Source organism: Magnolia sinica, chromosome 6, assembly GCF_029962835.1.
Source record: "Magnolia sinica isolate HGM2019 chromosome 6, MsV1, whole genome shotgun sequence".
Taxonomy (NCBI): Eukaryota; Viridiplantae; Streptophyta; class Magnoliopsida; order Magnoliales; family Magnoliaceae; genus Magnolia; species Magnolia sinica.
Genome location: NC_080578.1, coordinates 46447738 through 46471733, shown reverse-complemented (window position 1 = coordinate 46471733; position 23996 = coordinate 46447738). Strand labels below are relative to the sequence as shown.

At 37.8% G+C, this 23996-nt stretch overlaps 1 protein-coding gene across 3 annotated transcripts; it reads left to right on the top strand.

Annotated features, from left to right (window-relative positions):
- Window positions 1-1085: 1085 nt before the first annotated feature.
- On the top strand, window positions 1086-23732 carry LOC131248732 (probable cinnamyl alcohol dehydrogenase 1). 3 transcript variants are annotated; one of them, XM_058249150.1, is made up of 7 exons: window positions 1086-1234; window positions 4856-4962; window positions 18224-18337; window positions 18431-18661; window positions 21359-21644; window positions 22800-22950; window positions 23384-23732. In XM_058249150.1, the coding sequence occupies exons 2-7, from the start codon at window positions 4874-4876 to the stop codon at window positions 23578-23580; spliced, it is 1068 nt and encodes a 355-aa protein (XP_058105133.1). In that variant the 5' UTR covers window positions 1086-1234; window positions 4856-4873; the 3' UTR covers window positions 23581-23732. The 3 variants fall into 3 exon arrangements, with proteins under 3 accessions (XP_058105133.1, XP_058105134.1, XP_058105135.1); XM_058249151.1 differs by lacking the exons at window positions 1086-1234; window positions 4856-4962 and adding an exon at window positions 12403-12479; XM_058249152.1 differs by lacking the exons at window positions 1086-1234; window positions 4856-4962 and adding an exon at window positions 17480-17610.
- The last annotated feature ends 264 nt before the right edge of the window (window positions 23733-23996 follow it).

The following is a 23996-nucleotide window of genomic DNA, read 5'->3' as shown; positions in this document are numbered from 1 at the left end:
CATCTAATTTAAGGGGTTGATCCCAAAATTGAAGCATATCCAATGATCAAGTGGATCATACCACTGGAAATAGTGGAGATAATGAATTCCACCGTTGAAACCTTTCTAGGCCCACAGTGATGTTTATTTGTTATCCAACTTGTTCATAATATCATAAATACGTGGATGGAGGGAAAACACAAATATAAGCTTGATCCAAAACTTCCTTGGCCCCCAAGAATTTTTCAACGGTGTTCAATTCAACTATTTACTGTGGTGTGGTCCATTTGAATATTGGATATCTCTAATTTTTGGGCTCTAAACCCTGAAATTATTTAGTAAAATGAATGGACGGGGCAAATAAAATACATAAATCATGGTAGACCCCATAAACTTCACTCAGTACACTAAGCATAGTGAGTTACCACGCAATCCGCTTCCAAGCTGCAGACTGCCGTGCACATTACGAAATTTCTCAGTGGGCTCTTATTAGAGCTAGGCACGAACCGACCCGATCCAGGCCCTGGAAGTAAGATCACACCGATCATCAGATCGAGTTCAGATCATGGTCAATCCGGACTGATCCGATCGGATCGAAGTGATTCTTATGAATATTTATTTTATGAACAGATTAGATGACAAATAAACATCACTGGGGCCTTATAAAATTTTCAACCGTGGAAATCAATACTTCTGCCTTTTCCTGTGGTATAGTCCACTTAGCTCTGGATATGCATCAATTTTGGGTTCAACCACTAAAATGATATGGAAAAATGAATGGACGGCTTGGATGAAACACATGCATTCACGATGGGTGGGGCCGAAGTTGGTGACGTCAACACATCACGGACAATCCGCTTCCGTCATGGAGTGGTTGCTATCGATTTTCTTTCAATTAATTTTGGTTAACGGGGCGATGGATTTCCAACCATCCACTTCCGGTCATCACTGTGAGTTAACCACCATTTTCCAAACAAGCCATTGGAAGCATCCAAACGACCCCTCAGGAAATCCCCCATTAGAGCGATACTCGTCACATTAACGGTCTCGATTACCAAACCACGGGTCCAGACTGTCAAGACGTAACGGTCGACGTAACGGTCGAGGACACTACACGTATCCTCGGTTCGAGGTTGATATAGTTTCAAGGAGGAGCGACGCGACTGCCCTTCTAAAAGTGAGAAAAAGGGCGCGGCAGAGGCAAGAGAAGAAAAACGAGATTGAGCTTGCAAAAGCAAGAAAGAAGCATCCGAAGGTATGCATGCATGCAATGTATTCATGCATCTATACCATGCATGCATGCATGCATGTATATGTCTGTATTTTGTTCTTTCATCTATGTACTACATTATTCATCATGTTCTTTGAAGGTGAGGCAAACTCTTGACTGTCGCGCAGTGAACCAGACATGGTTCGTTGCCGCTCCACCGTACACGTGGTTGTACGTTTGGTGATACTGGACCATCCATGAAGTCGTCCCTCTGAGGGGATGACTCAGTGGTAGAGAAAGCCTCGAAAGTCAATGGTCTTGATTCAAAAAAGGGAATATTCTGTTCATCAGATGCTGGTATTTTTCAATCAGATTGATTTGCTTGCCACGAGTCATCCATGGCAAGGCCCACTAGATTCACCGATCATCTGTAGAAGGGCCTGCCAATCGGATGGTCCAGATTCACCTATCATAGGGATTCCATAGAGTTTCAACGGACCAGCTGCAACTGGTTGGCTGAAAGATGAAGTGAGTCCGCATTTAATCGTGCTTCTGGATTCCCAAAATGTGATGGATTTTTCAAATGCATTGATTTTCTGAGAGTTATTTAATACTCCGGCTGCATTATACACTTGATATGCAGCCACTTAGAAATTGTACACGTGGCATGCATGATCTCAAGTTAAAAACCGACTAAATTGTGCAATTCACTATCTCTAAGTTATAAATCCAAAATTAAATTGGTTAAACAATCCTAACCTTTGATTCACTGACACCTTTTTGTTGAAACAGGACCATCAGATATTTTTCATTTTTCAACCGTCCAACAAATGTCCGCCAATCCAGCAGTCAGATAATCAAATAACATAATTTTGTTTCATGATACATCTAAACTCGGACACATAATTTTGATAATTTAATTCGCATTACTTTTATGCCATACAATTTATAAGTAATCTCTTAAGTGTTTGTGTATCATCTATGACACTCTGCTAGAGTATCAAAGTTCTCTTCTTGCTTCAACTAAGATCTTGAAGTCATACTCAAGAAAGAACTAATGTTGTCTACAAATCTCTATTAATTTGTAATTGTGTGGAGTTTTGAGTTGCAAATTGGTATTTTGACTTCTAACTGCATTGAGTAAGATGTTGTGTATGAGGAAACACTTCTTTGGATGTGTTAGAACACGCCCAATAGAATTTCTTAGGCATTGTTTGGTAGATCCCTAAAAATGAGTTCATCTCATTTTAGTTAATAGCAATTGTGTATTAGAGATCTCTAATATATAATTGCTGTTAACATGAACTCATTATGTAGTTGGGATCAAGATCTCTAATACATAATTACTATTAACTAAAATGAGATGAACTCATTTTTACATGTCTACCAAACAGGACCTTAGGAATGAAAGCTGACTTATTATCTATTTCTATTCTTCACCTATTTTTAGTATTTAATGTAATATTTTCTAGGATTTAATATATTAGTGTTATTAGGGTTATTTACGTAGTTGTTAAGTTAGTATTACTTGTGTTAGATTGCTTGGTTATTAAGCTAAGACTGTTATTAACAAGTTGGGTTTGTGGTTAAGTGGGGTTAGAGTTATATGATTTTTTATTAAAACCGGTAGATTTTGTATGGTGTATTGGGGCTGCATTGAAAATTAATTAGCATTGTGGAGGTTGATCCCCTAGAAGAGACAAGACACTCGAAACGGACAGGGTTCATATCAGTTGAAGGGCTCTTGGGTGTTCTATGGGGCCTTGTGATAATGTAAATATTTGTTTAAATGGTAGTCAATACCCAAATATAGGGCAATGAAGTAATGGTTTGCATAAACCATAGTAGAATTTACCCCGTTGGATAATATGCAATCAAATTAGTTTATTATAGAGGGGAACTTTGATTAGGGTTAAACGGCTTGAAAGGAGGATGAGGGGAAGACTTAAAGAAGCCTTGGATCGATGTGGTAAGCAGGGATAGGAAGGCTAGTAGACTTATTGGGGATATGTTCTTAGTTCACCAAAACAAGATATGTAAAGCAGACTCCAAGTAGTTTTGGATAAGGCTATGATGATGAAGAATTTTAGGCACTTTGGGGGAAAGGAACCGAAGATGTTTTTTGAAATATTAGCAGCTTGGAAATGGAGGTTTTTAGTAGGGTGAAGCTTTATGTAATGGAATGGGCCTTTTGTATTAAATCCCTTGTGGGATTCAGTTTTTCCCTCATCTAGGTTGAATCTTTGTTCATCATCTTGGCGCCTGCCTTTAATAGAACATTGTTACTTTTTTTTTTTTTTTTAAAATGGTGATGATGATAACAGTGGAGATTGAAATAAATATGAGAAAATGAACATTGGGTGAATATTCAAAATACGGTACCTTTGAGCACTTGAAAAATTGACTCAAAATAAGATGCCAACTAGGTAATGCTTTCTATTTTAAATCTCTACTATTTGGTTCTTCACTTTAAGCTTGTGGCAATTAAAAAGTTACTATGGTACCCATGGGTCATTATCCCCCAAAAGTTACTATGGTACCCATGGGTCATTATCCCCCCCCCCACAAAGGGAAAAAAAAAAAAAAAACACTGCTCCAAGCACTTCTTTTAACAACTTATTGAAGCTTGGAGATCTCTTGCTCTTAGAGAGAAGCAACTAGGTCAGCTGATTTCCTTACTTCCCAAGAATGTGTGAGTTACTTATCCCCTTTTATAATGAGCTTATAAGCCCTCATATAATCCCATCATCTCCCCTCCCTATTTGAAGAAGAAGAAAGGGGTTGCTTGTATTATAGATTGTGATTTTCCTTTTACTTGAGAGTGGAGGTCCTGCCAGATCCCAATTTTATCCATAGAAATAAACTTGCAGGTTATGTATAACTGCCATATATCACTTCCAATTCATGAAGGGCTATAAGAATCGGAGACCAAACAAGCATCCAACCCGTGGTTTTAACATTTAGACAATTCTGTCGCGACTTGTTTGAGTAGACTCTGACTTGGTTTGACCTGAACCAGTTCAATACCATTAGTCACCCCTAACTTGGGCGAGTCGGTTCGAATCAGCCCCAACTCGAGCGATTTAACTCCGACTTGGTTTGACCTGACCTGGTTCAATACCATCAGTCACCCCTGACTCGGGTGAGTTGGGTCGATTCAGCCCCGACTTGGGCGATTTGCGACTCGACTCAATGAGTCAAGTCACTAAGTCTTTAAACCATGATCCAACCATTGAATTTTTGCTCAAGGAACCGTATTAGTTTGTTTTTTACACATTGTTCTTGTCATTTAAACATTGTTTTGTATGGATCTAATTTAAGGAGGACCAACTGATTGTCGTCAATATTTTTGATCAATCACTAATGCTGCATAAGAAAGAATTTTGAGAATTTGGAAAGATGCAAGTTACTCTGGACATGTTATGTAATCTATGCATGGTGGAATTTGGATACATTCATACTTTAGTATCTGCTCAAGTCAACAACACACAATGCAATTAAGTAATTGTGATACTGTATAAAATATGCCTCTATTGTGTTCATGGCTAAGCTATACAATTTCATATGGTATGATGCAAAATTTTTTTTATAAAATTCAAAACATTGTCATATGCACATTTGGTAATGTCCACAATCTACATTAACCTTTCATGGACTATTTTACAGTCGTAAAATAAGCTTGCAATGAGTACACAAGGTACAGACAACAACTGCCTCGGATGGGCGGCAAGAGATGCATCTGGAATCCTCTCACCATACAAATTCAGCCGCAGGTATGTGTGAACTAATACATTTAGAAATATTGTTTAGATTTCATTTTTTCATTTATTGCCCACTCTCTATGTCTGAGCCTATGGTTTGTGAATTGGAAGCTATAGTGAATAGTGAGAGTAACATCAAGGCCATTGTCTAAGATCGTTTATGAGTGAATCTAGGCTTTGATGCATTTCTTTATGAGAGGCTGATTTTTGCAAGCAGAAACATGGGTGTAATGTAGTGGTATTAGCTCCTATGTGGGTAATTCATAATTTAGATGTGTTTTTATTATGTAAAGGTGAGTCTAGGGAAATGGAACTTCCATGCACATATTTCGGCTTTCCTCTTGGATGAAAACCAAATACTGCCTGTTTTTGGGACCCTATGATTGAAAGAATAAAAAAAGTTGGCTGGATGAAAGGGTTGGTATCGTTCTTTAAGTGGGAGAACAACTCTTATAAAGGTTGCTATGTCTAATTTTCTGGTCTATTTGTTTATTCAAGAAGCCCATGGTAGTGGATTGAGCATCTTCAAACAAACTTCTTGTGGGAGGGGAGACGGGAAGGTAAAAAAATTCATTTTATTAATTGGAAGGAGGTTCAAAAGCCTCCTCATGGAGGGGACCTTGAAATTTGAAATATTAGCGAGAGGAATTGGGCACTTTTAAGCAAATGATGCAGTGAACCAGATGTTGTGGTAAAGTGTGGTCATGAGAAATATTTGTTTAAAGGGTAATATAGAATTTTTATTACAGAAAAAAAGAGGAAAATACAATAGGAGGCTGAACAAGGGCCGAATGAACAACGCTAGATAGACAACCAGTGAAAGGAGTTACTTGGACATCATGTCAACAATATTCAAATTAGCTTCCCAGATCCCAATTTTGTCTAGATCATTTGCCACAGCATTGGCCTTTTTGAAGGTGTGTTAGAAGGAGACTTGCTTTCCCCTACAAAACTCCCTAGCTTCTTTGATCATATCTACAAGCTTCCAATGCCAGTTTCTAGTATTATCCTCAATGGATGGCATTCCCTTTTCACCTTCAACAATTGTAGGAAATGGATTATCCTTGGAAATGATTTTAATGACTTTAACAAGGGCAATGGCTTCTATGAATTCGATTTCAATAGGGCTGGAATATCGGAACAGACTGTACCATTTGAATCTCTAATGACTCCTCCGATGGCTGCCTATCCCGTATTTCCAAGCGACGAGTCCTTCGTTACCTTCAATAATTGTAGGAAATAGATTATCCTTGTAAATGATTTTAACAGCCTTAAGAAGGGCAATGACCTCTATGAAATTGATTTCGATGTGGCTGGAATATCGAAGCAAACTGTCCCATTTGAATCCCAAATGACTCTTCTGATGGATGCCTATCTTGTATTTCCAAGCAATGAGCCATCAAAATTTGCCTTCATTTTTTTTCTACGAAGAATCTACAAATCGACTTTCTTCTTCTCCCAGTTGTCTGATTCCATTGACTTTCTTCCATGATGAAATTATTTGCCTCAAGATTGCAGAATCTGCAAAATTAGTGCCAATGTTTAAGAGGATGATTGTCAACAATGACAATAACAACGACTGTCAACAATAGCAAGCTTATGACGATGGTGCGATGATGACACTGAAAATGATGAGCTTATACAAACCAATGTCTCAATGCTAACAAATATATGAAATAAACAATTTATCATATAAAGAGAATAAAATGCAGTCGGGCTTGAGCCCCAAGATCGCACACTTCTCTTAGGGCAGATACGGCCATACATCCTTGAAATCTGCATCTTGCTCCTCATCAGTCTGAACATGAATATCATTCAAATCACATGCACCATCTGTACGGTTGTATATTCAAAGAATGAGTGGCCAGTTCAGTGTGAATTACCCTCAAGATTACATTCCATTGCATTAGTTAAGCATAGTTTAAACAAGAAAACATACAAAACAATTCACGATACAATCTTATTTAAATGCATGGATGCGTGAATGCATATCAGCTTGGGGATGCTCATCCAGTTGGCTTTTGGAGCAAATCCCACATGTGGGACGAAACCCACATGCAACCTCAAAGTGGCCAGTCACCAGCAAAAGTACAACAAGTACGTGCTCAAGTGACAAGCTCACATACCTTTGGATGTTTGAACAATACACCGGTCTTTCCAAACAATCGACCAGGCACCCGATAACACACACATGCCATGGAATGCATGATTAGCCCAACCATTATTATTCCAATTGCAACCAGCCAATTTAAGAAAGCTCAAGGGTTACTATGGGGGGCTCGTCACCCAATATAGTCCGACAGCTCGAGTATAGTGTCCCATACCACCATCCTTGGCTCATGAGACTCCAACACTAGAATGTTTAATGGTAACATCCTCAACTAGAAGTCAATCATAGCTCAACAAGTGGGACTTACCATCATGAAGTTATACAAAAATAATCCATCAAAGCCGCATAGGGCAAATATTCCATCAAAGCCATATAAGGCAAATATTCCATCAAAGCTACATAGGACAAATAGTCCATTCAAAGATGTGATAAAAATGATTATCCCTAAAAGGCTCATTGGCACAAACGATCCACAAGATGGTAAGTCCACGACAAAATTCAATTTAATCCAACATACAAAATGGCTACTAGTTCAAGGGTCCATTGTAATCACAATCAATCAAGTTACATCCCAAATCTGGATATACATATATAAATGAAGTTTTCCACTAATTGATGTAGCAATTTAAATTTTATATACAATCTGCAAGCATGAGAAGATTTTCAAGTGCAACATGTAAGTGTTTATACAAGATAAATGTTGAGCATATTTAAGGATCTATCCCAATAACAACACAAGTAATCATGAAATAAGGATATCAATCATTAGTCAAGAATTTAAAAGGGAAACTATCACTTAAACTAGCATGAAAGCAGAAAGCCCAATAGGAAAAGTCACCACTTTATGGCCAAGAGGATTCAATTATGAGAGGATGTTTGGATAGGTGAGAGGATGCTTTGTGAAAATTTCTCGAGGTTAGCCTGTTTAGCCCCGCAAGCAAACATCCTCATTGCTTGATGCTTTTCAATTTCTGGTAATGTGGTGGTGCAGTCTCCTCTATGTAGGAGGAATTTGTTGGAAGGGGAAGTAGTTGAGTTCATTAACCTGCTTGATCAATTTCCATATATCAGTCCTTCATCGGGTGTTAGCATCGTTGGTTTGGAATAAAGAAAAGTCCGGTTGGTTCTCAATTAGTTCCTTTTACAGATTGCTCCTTGGGATATCTTTAGGAGGGTACAAAGGGCACACTTCTTTGATTTGGCACTATGGGGTTGACCCTAAGGTCATTGCTTTAGTGTGGTTGGTGGGTAGAAATAAGTTGTTTACAATTGATTAGAGTTGTACACCAGTCGAGTTAGCTCGGTCAGCTCGATCAACTCGACTCGGAAAAGCTCAACTCGCATCGGCTCGAAATTGGATTAAGACCGAGTTGAGATGGATTTTGGAGCTCGAAAAAATTTCAATCCGAGTTCGAGCTTGCTCGAGCTCGACTCGACTCGGATCGAACCTCAACTCGAATTAACTTGGATCGAATCGGCTCTGTGACTTGGTTATTTTGATATTGATGCTACTCGCCAAGTGTTTGATGAAATGACGTGTTGTTTCGAGTGCATACATTCTCCACAGGATTGGCTGGTGGCGAGGAAGGAATGGATAAGAAACAAATCACTACAATAAAAGACTTTACACTATAAAACTACCCTCAATCTTGATTTTGATGTTGCCTGCTGAGTGTTTGATGAAATACTTGTAAATCGTTGTTCCTGTTTTGCATTCTGTGAGAAATTGAAGATGCACTCTATGTGTTTGAGAAAATATCGCACAGACTTGAAGTCGGCTCGAACTTGCCCGAGCTGCTAGCCGAACCGAGCCGATCTGGCCACTCAGGCTCGAGGACCAAGTTGAGCCGAGTTCAAGCTGGGGTTAGCTACTGGCCGAGGGAGCCGAATTGTGCCAAGCTCGACTCGGTTTGACTCGTGTACAACTCTACAATTGATAGTCTTCGGAAGAGGAAGATGGTAATCATTAATGTTTGTATAATGTGTATGCAAAGTGAGGAGTCAGTTGATCATCTCTTTATTCATTGCTTGTTTGCTAAAGGATGATTTGGAGATTGGCCTTATTGGTCGACATTTGGGCCTTATGGGGAAAGAGGAACAATAAGTGCTTTTGTAATTAGAGTGGGTTGGAGGTCTTTTGGAGGGAAAAATTGGATGTAATGGACCGGGCCTCAAATATGAAGGCTTTGGTTGAATGTCCCTGTTCACAACCTCAAGTGTAAGGCTGCACTGTAGTAATAACTCGGTGAGACCAAGGTCGAATCTACAGGGAATGGGTAACACGGACTAAAACTTTTCTAAATCTAACTTGGTTGTCTGAGTTTTTAATCCAGCGATGAAGAAAAAGAGTTTTAAATAATAAAGATAAAAGAATAAGGATCCAGGAATTCACTTATAGCAATCTCAATATTAATTTATTAATTCAATGATAATTCGATTGGAATCGAAGTCCTATCCTATCCAATCGAATAATGGAGCAATTAAAACATAATGAAATTCTGAACTCATTGGTTTAGTTCCCTCACATAGCACCAATGTAATGATCACAGGGAATCCATAACATCTACCATGCCCTGAAGACAATGGTAAATCATTGAACTTTACAAATCACATAATTGCAAAATAGATAAGAAGATATCAAAAGTTTCCCAACCATCTACTGTAATTTGAGTCGATAATAGATCACGGTAAACTAAAAATATTCTTTCATTCAAACCAAAAATCAATTGAAGTTCAACATAAACTTGAATCAATGAAAACTAAATATTAAGAAGAAGTACAAGCTTCATCCTTTAGCCTTAGCTAAGAGATTAGCTTAACAAGACTAACATCTTAGAAAACTAAAAAGATCAACTAGAACCCGTGAAGAAATCGAAGTGGAATAATGTTGTCGGAGCTCCACCTAGGCCTTCTCTCCCTTTCTAAACCCTAGAAGATGATTTGGAATGTCCTAGGGACTCCTATTTATAGTTGTGGAACTCCAACTTTCGCACCGTCTTAAAGAATTCGCAAACCGACCTTAGAGTTACGCACTTATGTTTGCCTTTGGTCGCACCGAAGTCGCATTTGAAAAATCTGCGCAAAATCTGTCAAATTTAGGTCCCACCTAAGTTGTCTTAGGTGGGACCAAAGTTGGCTTCGGTGGGACTGAATTAAGTTTGAAATTCATAATTCTTGCTGGACTGTGTTGTGCACTTTTGGTCGGACCAAACCGACCTTAGGTGGGACCGAACAGTTTGTTTTTTTTTCTTTTGTAGGACTTGTAATTTTGCCAGTCTTTTCTCCATCATTTACACTTGGTTTTCCTGGATCTTTGGCACGTGAATTCTTCATTATCTTCTTTTAAGCTCTAAATCCATCATTTTAAGTGCATATTCATCTTAGACTTTTGAATCACCTCGCATGACAAAACGTATATAATTAAATCAAATCAACACTTAAATGTCAGGAAAATTAATGTAATTGAAGGGTTAAATATACAATATTTGAGTCTCAACAGTTCCCCTTCCTCTTTATCTTGGGTTGTCTTTTAATTTGTGTGAGGCTTCTTTTAGCCTCTCTTTAATAAAATCACTATATTTCAACACACACACACACACACACACAAACACACACAAAGAACCAGTGCCTCTTCCCTTTTTTGCTGCATCATAGAAATGGAATTACGTTTGCATCTTCTATCAACTATTGGCCAATACGACACCAAATTGAAAGCATTCTGGACTATCATTCCTATGGTATTCACCTTCCCAATGAACACACTACAATTTCTTTTAAGCAAAACAATCCATAACAAATATTCCAGAGGATTATCCCAATTTCTCCCCAGTCAGATGTATTGGTTAGGAAAGATCCACAAGATATTGAATTTGGCAACAACTGCAATCTATATCTCTTTGGGCACGGCTCAATTCAGAAGGACATAATTGGCCTATTCCTCCTTGTGGCAGCACAATGGGCATTTATCTGGGATGAGTGCAATGTTTGAAGTATTGGTACATGTTTCGTTGGCCGGGGATACAGCAACAATATCGATATCACCGATAATATCACTAATAACCGAAAATGCAAGGAAACATGGGAAAAAATGGTGGAAGTTTAAGTGAAACTTCAAGAGATGCTAAAATACACATATTTGCATATTTAGGAATAAAAAATTTACAAAAAAAAAATGTATACACAATAAGTTCCATTTAATGGGGGCCTAATAGCATGTGCCTTCGTAAGAAACAATCTAACTATCTCATCTAACCATCCAACTTTCCATCCAAACATCCATCGATATTGCCAAATATCGACAACTCACGATATTTTGTCACGAAATCATCAACAACTTGAAAGGAAATGAAAGATTGTAGTCTCGATACTGCGCATGTTGATATTATCAATATTATCAGCAACAAATTGAACATTGAATACTACCATGCCCATAAAAATTTTGAAATAGAATATTTTTTTTAATAAACAAAATTTTTGTGATATCTTTATGTTGGCAAAATTATTGAAATATCGTTGATACACTTGTGATATGAGCGTCACCTAGAATTTACACAGTAAAAAATATTGGTGATATCGATATGTTGGTGATATAAGCAACGCTTGGAATTTACACAATTGAAAATATTGGCAATATCGACATGGCGATACTTAACGATACATTGCTTATACCAGAAATTTTTTATACTACCTGTGTTATCGGTCTCACTACCAGTGTTATCAGTATCGCCAAGATGGAGATAACGATAATATCGGAGATATTTCGATAATATCGGAAATAATTCCAACAATGGATGAATGTACCCCTTTTAGGGCCCGTTTGGCTGGGCGAATCCCATGGGATTAGGAGGGATGGGATGGATTTTAAGGTAATGATGGTGGTGTCAGTGGATTGGTTTAAGATCCATGGGATTGCTATATCCCGGGACAAGTTCATTGGGTTTGTTTGGCATGCCCAGCATATCCCGGGATTTTACCTTCCAATCCGTCCAACCAAGGGATGGGATCAATTTTAAGGTAATGATGGTGATGTCAGTGGATTGTTTTAAGATCCATGGGATTGCTTATATCGCGGGACAAGTTCACCGAGTCTGTTTGGCTCGTCATGCATATCCCGGGATATCGCGATCCCATCCCTCCTAATACCATGGGATCAGTCCGGCCAAACAGGCCGTTAAAGATTATAATACTATAGGATCTTTCAAGGCAAGAAAACCAAGTGAAAGCTCTAAATGGAGAGTTTTTGGCTCTTTCTATGCAATGGGTATGAGGTGTGAGAGAGTTTCTCTTCCATGCACTACAATATGGGAGGTTTCTATTTCCACAATGGTTAAAGCCTTTTCTTGGGTTGCTATGGGCCTATGGCTAACAACATGCAACCGTTAGACAACTTAAAGAAGCGCAATATGTCCTTCCCTAACATGTTCGTCTGAGAATTTTTATGAAAGCATTGCATTTGCTTCTCTAACATGGAAGTTTCATTTTCCCATCATGTATCCTATTTTTTTGCCTAATAACCACATGTTCTTTTATTACTTGTTTGCCAAAGGTATTAGTTTCCCTTCATTCTCAGTTTGGGGTGTCATGGACTTTTAACAACTCTAGCAGTGATATACTATTGGAGTGGGTTGGTGGTCCTTTCAGAGGCCACACGGAGGATTGTGGTAGATGCCTGTCTTCAGAGTCCTATGGGGATACGGAAAGAGAGGAATGGTAGAATCTAGAAGGCAAAACCTTCATCCTTTGAGAGAATTAAAAGGTGGGATCTTTGGTGGTTCCCTGTTATTTTTGGGCTGCTTTGCCTTTCTTACTGGGTGGCAGGGTCACTTGTGACAGGCTGGATGCTCTTGCTGTGTTTTCTTTCTTTCTATAATAAAAAAAGGTTTCTCAGAAAAGAAAAGAGAAGGATCCTGATTTCTTAAGTGCTTTTCCTTTTAGTGTTATTAGGCATGTTTAATTACTCGTTTTGAAGAGGGGTAAAAAAACTCTTTGCTGGAAATTTGTATTGATAACCTTCTTGAAAGAAAGGGTGAATCTTGATGGGTTTCACTCTTGGATTTTCATCTGGCATGTTGCCCGTCTTTGTTTGATATCTTTAAGAAATTAAAAAAGAAGAAGAAGAAGAATCCATTTCACCTTGATGCTTTTTTCTGTATGTTTTGGTGTGGGGTTTCAATCTGATTATTTTACTTCTTTTTAAATTTTTTATTAGCTACTATTCATCTAGTTTCAGGCTACATATTCTCTTTATACTGATCTCATTTAGCTTGTATTTGATTATTTAACAATATAGTTTGGTATGCAGACATGTAGTTGCTATCCTTTTGCATGAACCACCCAAACTACGGGAGCCTATACCTTTATCTTATCGACCCGATTTCATTCATAACTCTAGCCATTTATATATCTGAGTATCTATTAACAGAGGCCTTCATCTTTATCTTTCTAAGGGAACAACTTCATTGTGCATGGCATGCATGGAGAGCTGGTGCACATTTCCACCATTGGAAGAAGGTTGGCAAGAATCTAGAAAGTATCTCAAAACATGATTTTTCAAAAATCCATTCTGAAACCTATGTTAAAATTTCTGCCTGCCATTATTAGATGGTGGGAGATATGCATAAGCCGGTTCTTGTTGCACACTGCCTGCCATTATTAAATTTTCTTTTTTCCTTAAATAGCTCAAAAAAAAATAAAAATAAAAATAAAAAATGAATTGATAGCTCTGTACCTAGACTTTTTTTTTCCTTCAATAAAAATCACCTCCCATTAGCTCTCAAGGGAAGGAATATCTTTGCATTTGTATACATAAACTTTTTACTGAATGAAGAATATCCCGTATTTGTGATATGCTTTATGCCCAAATCTTGGAACATCATGATTTGAAAGGACTTTGTTGACGATCAGAATACACCATTTATTTGTCATGGACTTTTAACAACTCTAGCAGTGATATACTATTGGAGTGGGTTGGTGGTCCTTTCAGAGGCCACACGGAGGATTGTGGTAGATGCCTGTCTTCAGAGTCCTATGGGAATACGGAAAGAGAGGAATGGTAGAATCTAGAAGGCAAAACCTTCATCCTTTGAGAGAATTAAAAGGTGGGATCTTTGGTGGTTCCCTGTTATTTTTGGGCTGCTTTGCCTTTCTTACTGGGTGGCAGGGTCACTTGTGACAGGCTGGATGCTCTTGCTGTGTTTTCTTTCTTTCTATAATAAAAAAAGGTTTCTCAGAAAAGAAAAGAGAAGGATCCTGATTTCTTAAGTGCTTTTACTTTTAGTGTTATTAGGCATGTTTAATTACTCGTTTTGAAGAGGGGTAAAAAAACTCTTTGCTGGAAATTTGTATTGATAACCTTCTTGAAAGAAAGGGTGAATCTTGATGGGTTTCACTCTCGGATTTTGATCTGGCATGTTGCCCATCTTTGTTTGATATCTTTAAGAAATTAAAAAAGAAGAAGAAGAAGAATCCATCTCACCTTGATGCTTTTTTCTGTATGTTTTGGTGTGGGGTTTCAATCTGATTATTTTACTTCTTTTAAAATTTTTTATTAGCTACTATTCATCTAGTTTCAGGCTACATATTCTCTTTATACTGATCTCATTTAGCTTGAATTTGATTATTTAACAATATAGTTTGGTATGCAGACATGTAGTTGCTATCCTTTTGCATGAACCACCCAAACTACGGGAGCCTATACCTTTATCTTATCGACCCGATTTCATTCATAACTCTAGCCATTTATATATCTGAGTATCTATTAACAGAGGCCTTCATCTTTATCTTTCTAAGGGAACAACTTCATTGTGCATGGCATGCATGGAGAGCTGGTGCACATTTCCACCATTGGAAGAAGGTTGGCAAGAATCTAGAAAGTATCTCAAAACATGATTTTTCAAAAATCCATTCTGAAACCTATGTTAAAATTTCTGCCTGCCATTATTAGATGGTGGGAGATATGCATAAGCCGGTTCTTGTTGCACACTGCCTGCCATTATTAAATTTTCTTTTTTCCTTAAATAGCTCAAAAAAAAATAAAAATAAAAATAAAAAATGAATTGATAGCTCTGTACCTAGACTTTTTTTTTCCTTCAATAAAAATCACCTCCCATTAGCTCTCAAGGGAAGGAATATCTTTGCATTTGTATACATAAACTTTTTACTGAATGAAGAATATCCCGTATTTGTGATATGCTTTATGCCCAAATCTTGGAACATCATGATTTGAAAGGACTTTGTTGACGATCAGAATACACCATTTATTTGTCATGGACTTTTAACAACTCTAGCAGTGATATACTATTGGAGTGGGTTGGTGGTCCTTTCAGAGGCCACACGGAGGATTGTGGTAGATGCCTGTCTTCAGAGTCCTATGGGAATACGGAAAGAGAGGAATGGTAGAATCTAGAAGGCAAAACCTTCATCCTTTGAGAGAATTAAAAGGTGGGATCTTTGGTGGTTCCCTGTTATTTTTGGGCTGCTTTGCCTTTCTTACTGGGTGGCAGGGTCACTTGTGACAGGCTGGATGCTCTTGCTGTGTTTTCTTTCTTTCTATAATAAAAAAAGGTTTCTCAGAAAAGAAAAGAGAAGGATCCTGATTTCTTAAGTGCTTTTACTTTTAGTGTTATTAGGCATGTTTAATTACTCGTTTTGAAGAGGGGTAAAAAAACTCTTTGCTGGAAATTTGTATTGATAACCTTCTTGAAAGAAAGGGTGAATCTTGATGGGTTTCACTCTCGGATTTTGATCTGGCATGTTGCCCATCTTTGTTTGATATCTTTAAGAAATTAAAAAAGAAGAAGAAGAAGAATCCATCTCACCTTGATGCTTTTTTCTGTATGTTTTGGTGTGGGGTTTCAATCTGATTATTTTACTTCTTTTAAAATTTTTTATTAGCTACTATTCATCTAGTTTCAGGCTACATATTCTCTTTATACTGATCTCATTTAGCTTGAATTTGATTATTTAACAATATAGTTTGGTATGCAGACATGTAGTTGCTATCCTTTTGCATGAACCACCCAAACTACGGGAGCCTATACCTTTATCTTATCGACCCGATTTCATTCATAACTCTAGCCATTTATATATCTGAGTATCTATTAACAGAGGCCTTCATCTTTATCTTTCTAAGGGAACAACTTCATTGTGCATGGCATGCATGGAGAGCTGGTGCACATTTCCACCATTGGAAGAAGGTTGGCAAGAATCTAGAAAGTATCTCAAAACATGATTTTTCAAAAATCCATTCTGAAACCTATGTTAAAATTTCTGCCTGCCATTATTAGATGGTGGGAGATATGCATAAGCCGGTTCTTGTTGCACACTGCCTGCCATTATTAAATTTTCTTTTTTCCTTAAATAGCTCAAAAAAAATAAAAATAAAATAAAAAAAAATAAAAATGAATTGATAGCTCTGTACCTAGACTTTTTTTTTTTTTTTTCCTTCAATAAAAATCACCTCCCATTAGCTCTCAAGGGAAGGAATATCTTTGCATTTGTATACATAAACTTTTTACTGAATGAAGAATATCCCGTATTTGTGATATGCTTTATGCCCAAATCTTGGAACATCATGATTTGAAAGGACTTTGTTGACGATCAGAATACACCATTTATTTGTCATGGACTTTTAACAACTCTAGCAGTGATATACTATTGGAGTGGGTTGGTGGTCCTTTCAGAGGCCACACGGAGGATTGTGGTAGATGCCTGTCTTCAGAGTCCTATGGGAATACGGAAAGAGAGGAATGGTAGAATCTAGAAGGCAAAACCTTCATCCTTTGAGAGAATTAAAAGGTGGGATCTTTGGTGGTTCCCTGTTATTTTTGGGCTGCTTTGCCTTTCTTACTGGGTGGCAGGGTCACTTGTGACAGGCTGGATGCTCTTGCTGTGTTTTCTTTCTTTCTATAATAAAAAAAGGTTTCTCAGAAAAGAAAAGAGAAGGATCCTGATTTCTTAAGTGCTTTTACTTTTAGTGTTATTAGGCATGTTTAATTACTCGTTTTGAAGAGGGGTAAAAAAACTCTTTGCTGGAAATTTGTATTGATAACCTTCTTGAAAGAAAGGGTGAATCTTGATGGGTTTCACTCTCGGATTTTGATCTGGCATGTTGCCCATCTTTGTTTGATATCTTTAAGAAATTAAAAAAGAAGAAGAAGAAGAATCCATCTCACCTTGATGCTTTTTTCTGTATGTTTTGGTGTGGGGTTTCAATCTGATTATTTTACTTCTTTTAAAATTTTTTATTAGCTACTATTCATCTAGTTTCAGGCTACATATTCTCTTTATACTGATCTCATTTAGCTTGAATTTGATTATTTAACAATATAGTTTGGTATGCAGACATGTAGTTGCTATCCTTTTGCATGAACCACCCAAACTACGGGAGCCTATACCTTTATCTTATCGACCCGATTTCATTCATAACTCTAGCCATTTATATATCTGAGTATCTATTAACAGAGGCCTTCATCTTTATCTTTCTAAGGGAACAACTTCATTGTGCATGGCATGCATGGAGAGCTGGTGCACATTTCCACCATTGGAAGAAGGTTGGCAAGAATCTAGAAAGTATCTCAAAACATGATTTTTCAAAAATCCATTCTGAAACCTATGTTAAAATTTCTGCCTGCCATTATTAGATGGTGGGAGATATGCATAAGCCGGTTCTTGTTGCACACTGCCTGCCATTATTAAATTTTCTTTTTTCCTTAAATAGCTCAAAAAAAATAAAAATAAAATAAAAAAAAATAAAAATGAATTGATAGCTCTGTACCTAGACTTTTTTTTTTTTTTTTCCTTCAATAAAAATCACCTCCCATTAGCTCTCAAGGGAAGGAATATCTTTGCATTTGTATACATAAACTTTTTACTGAATGAAGAATATCCCGTATTTGTGATATGCTTTATGCCCAAATCTTGGAACATCATGATTTGAAAGGACTTTGTTGACGATCAGAATACACCATTTATTTATTGAAATGGTAATGGAGTCTTCACAGTTAGTTTAGTTGTAAATATATTTTAATGTGTCTTGCTATGATGATCATGTGCATTAACTCTAGGCTATGAAATCTTGTACTTATTTGGTACTATCTAGCAGTCTCCATAGAAATAACAGTGCCTTTTATGATTCTGCATTTACTGACTTTTAAAATCATATAGGGTTCTTGGATGTGATGATGTCTCACTGAAAATAACGCACTGCGGAGTTTGTTATGCTGATGTCATTTGGGCAAGGAATCAACATGGAGACTCAAAGTATCCTTTGGTGCCTGGGTATGTTCCCAAAAATGATTAGATGTAATTTTTTTCCCCCTTCTCGCAATGGACTCAGGTTGTCATGTCTGTATTTGGTGTTTCATTTATCAGGCATGAGATCGTGGGTATTGTCAAAGAGGTTGGTTCCAATGTTAACCGCTTCAAAATCGGTGACCATGTTGGTGTTGGAACATATGTCAACTCATGCAGAGAGTGTGAATACTGTAATGATAGACTGGAAATTTATTGCACAAAGTTTCTAACTTCTACTTTCAATGCGATTGATGTGGATGGCATGATCACGAAAGGGGGATATTCCAGTCATATTGTAGCTCATGAGAGGCAAGTCATTTCTATTGCTGAAATAAGTTTTGCACTCGTTATGTCTCTTTCTTTCACTTGAATTCCTTTATCAGAATAATATTATTGTATCTACAAGTAGCAATGTCCAAATATAGTTTTTTGTTTTTGCTGAATGTTAAGACGTTGTTTAGAAACCCGTGGGATAGTCGCAATCTGACAGCTAGCCATTGAATTGCCACGAAAGCCGTCGTTTTGTGGCACTACCCCATCTAAATTGACAGGAATGAGTATTTGTGCCCAATATTTATAACTATTAGTTCTGTGGGGGAGGTCCTGAGAAACTACAGTTCTACCAACGTGGCTGTAAGGAGGCCCGTTGTCAGAGCCTGTCTATCCTCAGGGCATACATACTTAAGCAGGGTTACCAAACAAAGCCTGAACTAAGAAGGCCCCAACTTTCAAAATTTTAATACTTGTATTTGTATAGATAAAGATCCATCACCAATTGAAATGCTTATTGAAGTATGTTCAGGATGAGGTGTGAATCTCTCACCAGAACTCTTATGTTTTAACTTTATTATTGGAATCTTGCATCTTTAAGGTTATCCATCTTTCCTGAGAAAAGCCATGTTATTTAGACCAGAATCTTTTAAACATGCACAAAAGAAATATGGATCATTTCCTAGGATGTTCTTTCTGAGCAAGTGGTTCTCTGCATTTGTCAGCACTCCCATAATTTTTATTTATTTATCTATCAGTACCTCCCACGTCGTATGAGAGATTGTGTTGGTGTTTATATAAAGATAGCAGATATGACAGAAGAATCCTGTTAAAGTCGTCATGACTCTGGAACCTTATATGTCGTTCTGCTATTATAATTGTCGAAATTTCAGAACTGATGCCATATCATTAGAAGCATGTATCTAACCTAATGTATTTTCCAAATCTTTAAAGATACCTTTGGCTACACTCTCAAGTTGATGGTGTGCTGATTTGTCATTCTCTTATTCGGCCCATGTAGGTTTGGCTGAACCGAATTACTCATCATTTAGTAAAAGCCACAGATGCTAAGATAGGAGCAGGACAATGGGTCCAGTTTGTGCAAATGTATTTGAAAAGCAGCATGTCTTGCAAAGGAAACATTTTTCCAAAAATAAGAAATGATCCTTTATGGAAGGAGAGACATGTTTGCTGATGGGAAGAGAACGGAATGTGTTTCCATTTCTTGACACAGGTTCCATGTTGTTCTTTGAAAATGAGATTACCCATGCTTGTGCTAGGCAATTTTACTATGACGATTTTACAAAAAGGACCATTTACAGACTCCCCACCTTGCATATGTAGTCAGGATCATTGGTTCCAGCTGATTGCCAGCAGGATGGTTTTATGCTCATTGTGAGTTACGCAGTATCAAGCTTTGCCCCCAGACCTGAACCCACTTCCTAATAAACCCCCTTAAATACAGAGAGAAAAAAAAGAAGCAATTTCCGCATGCCAGAGCAAGAATTTAAATAGTTGTTTTAGAGCATGGCCCACTTGGGGATTGAAATTGATAGGACTCAACCAACATATGTTTTGGTCCCATTTCAGGTTTGTGATTTGTTTTGTTGCGAAACCAATATGATTCGTATTGGACGATACATAAATACTTTCCAGATGGTAGGTTTTTTCTAAGAAAAATGGGTCTAGCATGTGGAAATTCAATTTCTTCATCCCAGAGAACACTCCTTTTGCCCAACTCCACTATCTGGTCCCAATTGCTCCTAGCCAATCAACCCAAATTCCAAAATTCCTTATTCCGTTATGCTACCCATTGAGTTAACTTTCCTATGAGCTCGAAATCAGCTCGATCCGTTATGTGCATCAAGATCCAATCAAATTAGCAAAAACTGCACAGATACCATACCGGTTGCAACTTCAAGAAAATTACCCAACTTCCAACTCCATTGAGTTTTAAGCCCAAACGAGAGTCATTTGATAACCTACTGAGTTAGGGTCAGCCTCATCCCAACTAATTGAGGCCGGCTACATGAATACTGTTCTACCGTTTCCCTCTATCAAGTGAGGAAAACATCATAGAAGTCGAATTCTTTTGATAGCTTTTGTTCTAGGAGACGACTGTAATTATTTCCCCATTTTATTCCATTTACTCATAAGTTTTATTTACTTAATATTATCTCAATTATTATGGTCCTGAGCTTAGCCTTTCACTGGTTGGAGCTAAATTTTGTACTTTTCACAACCATATATGTAGAGTAAATTTATATTATGCAATGCTAAGAGGTGTATACATTTACTAGATTTCTATTAAATATATATTTGTAAGGAAATCCATGTATATTGCACCGAATGTGCCACCTTGGAACATTTTTTCAAGATTAAGCCTTCTGTCAGGCGGGTCTCACCAACTTGATTTCTGGCTCCAAAAGTCATTCTGGTCTGCTCATCAGGTCTGCCACAATGTGTGGAACAAATGAATGGGTCAAAGAAATTGGTCATCTTAGTCTTTCATCTACAAATGAACACTGTGGTCCACCTAATGAGTGGGCCAGCCTGATTTTGACATAGAACATCTACAATGTGGCACTAGTATCTGGCTTGGACTAGCACACGTTGACCGGGCTGTCATATGTGGTGGCATATGGATGGTTGCACACACCCGAGGGATTAGCGAACCTCTACTGAAATATGGTACGGGCTGTGTAGTTTTCCATCTAATAGGTTCCAAATCCACAGGTACTGCTATATGATACCTGACAGCTACCCATTAGCTTCTGCAGCGCCATTACTATGTGCAGGAATTACAGTGTATTCCCCTATGATGCGCCATAAGATGAACCAACCTGGTAAATCTCTTGGAGTGATCGGCCTTGGTGGGCTCGGTCATATGGCTGTGAAGTTTGGAAAGGCTTTTGGTCTAAATGTAACAGTATTCAGTACAAGCGAATCCAAGAAAGAGGAGGCACTAAAACTCTTGGGAGCAGACAAGTTCATTATCTCATCTGATGAGCAGCAGATGAAGGTATTGCATTCAAAACTTTTGGGTCTGGAATGCTTTGAACTGGTTCATTTTTTACTTCCTTTTCGAAATCTTACAACTTCTAACTTGGAATGCCCCTTGGGACTGTTTGGATTTGGGCAAAGTTGTGTTGCAACAAGCAGTCAGAGCAATTGTAAGTGTCCATGGTTTGTCAACCAGCACATGGGAATTGATGCACTTTTGGACAACTAATCATGGATATATTAGTGTTAGACCATGGATTGGGTGTCTCTATTGGAGAGGTGGAACTACTTGTCAATTGACACTTTATAGTACTGGTGCACGTGAGGATCACGCTTATCCATGCACATGCATGACATGTTACACCATGCATGACCATCCAGCAGGTGCATACCCTACCATCTATCTTCAAGTACTAAAAATGTAGTGTGTGTCAAATGTGCACATGCTTATGCATAAATGTGCCACCAACCAATCTTTTAATTTACCTACATGTGCCAAAATCTCCTATCCATGATCTAGGGTGCTTGACAAGCAAGGGATGGAATAACTAGTCAGCAATAGCATGCCCATGACCACCTACCCCTGACAGCATATGATGGATTGCTAGTTGCGACACAACTTTAGCTGTATCCAAACAGGCCCCTAATTACGACATTGCATTGTTAAATATATTTGAAGTATACTCGAATTCTCGATTAGTGTAAATGACACGTCTCGCAGAATTCAACTGCTAGTTACTTGTCCTAAAAATGTAAATATTTCAGTTTGGAACCCTCCCCTTCTCTGTATTCCTTGAATAAGGTTGATGTTACCATTAAAATTAAAAAAAATAAAAATAATTAATTAATAAATCTTGAACCAGCAGTCTGATAATGGTTGATTCTTTGATCTGTCACTTAAAAGCTATTGAATGTTGGTAATCCTACATCAATTATGAAACTCAGCAGGAATTTTATCAATTGCTGCAGTGTATATGAGTTATTTGGATGCCAATGATCTTTCAATATTCTCATAGCAACATCAATATAACTTGTCCATCTTTTCAGGAATCATGGTTGTTCTAATCTTTTCATATAAACACTATTGTTTCCTACTTTCTCATTTAGACAGATTTCCTTAAACGGTTTTGCTCACTGCTGGCTCTTACTATGATGTCACATGCTTCTCTTGCAGGGCGCAGTTAAATCCCTTGACTTTATAGTCGACACTGCGTCTGGCGATCACCCATTGGATCAATACATGCCACTCCTGAAGACTGGTGGGATTCTATCCCTGGTGAGCTTTCCAAGTGAAATTCGACTCAGTCCTGCGAACCTCAATATGGGTACTCTTTTAACTTTATTTGCTTCTAGTTCTTGTTGTCAAACTCATCCTTCTCCTAAGAGGACAACTACTTGCAAGTGTACATCTGCATGCACCCAACACAAGCGCCTGCACATGTGAGCATGGCATATGTATGCAGGATCTAGGTTATTCATAAGCCTGTTATTGTACATAGCATAGCCCAAAGGTCGTGCTGGCCCACTCTTCAAGTAGGCCACACATGTACAGTAAAATGGATGGTTAGAAAAGGATAGCCAATCATCTACATTTAACATAGATGTACAGCCTAATTTCTGTTCTTGGAAAATTTCAGCATGTGGCCTACCTGCTGAATGGTCCACATACCTTACACATAGTCTAGCACCTGCAACCAACAATCTATCTGATTAGTGTTATAAGGTTCTTACTATGGTTATCCATGCAACTTTCTGCAGGTATGAAAAGCATTTCTGGAAGTCTTACTGGTGGTACTAAAGAGACACAGGAAATGATAGATTTCTGCGCTGCTCATAAAATTTACCCAGAAATAGAAGTCATTGGGATTCAGTACATAAACGAAGCTCTTGAAAGGCTGATAAACAAGGATGTGAAGTACCGCTTTGTGATAGATATTGATAACTCCTTGAAGTGAAGTTGTTATACTGTGCAGAAGAATGGGCTCTTGGAGCTTCCTTACATTTGAAATGAAAGTTTAATTACGTTGTGGTTATGCATTCTGTATTCATAATAAGTTGTACTAAACATAAACCATGGTATTTGGATTAAAGTTGAAAGTTAAAAACACGTTGTGGTTTATATATATATATATATATATATATATATATATATATATAATCTGATGACTTTAATTTTCCATGATCCCTCCCTCCCTCCCTTTTTGAAAGTCTGTGCGGAAGAGTGAGCCCTCAAGATCTGACGGTCTACATGATAAGGGACCTCCACAAAGCCGAAGATGAATGGTCCAGATCTAGCGGTCTGCCTAACTACTACTAGAGCACACTACACGAAAATTGCCAAACCGGTACGGTCGGCATTTTGGTTCAGAAA

Bases quoted from the DNA above. Each gene is read 5' to 3' on its own strand.
- LOC131248732 (XM_058249150.1), top strand. From the start codon at position 4,874: ATGAGTACACAAGGTACAGACAACAACTGCCTCGGATGGGCGGCAAGA. The intron at 4,963-18,223 runs GTATGTGTGAAC...AAAATCATATAG, and splicing joins CCATACAAATTCAGCCGCAG to GGTTCTTGGATGTGATGATG. The intron at 22,951-23,383 runs GTACTCTTTTAA...AACTTTCTGCAG, and splicing joins TCCTGCGAACCTCAATATGG to GTATGAAAAGCATTTCTGGA.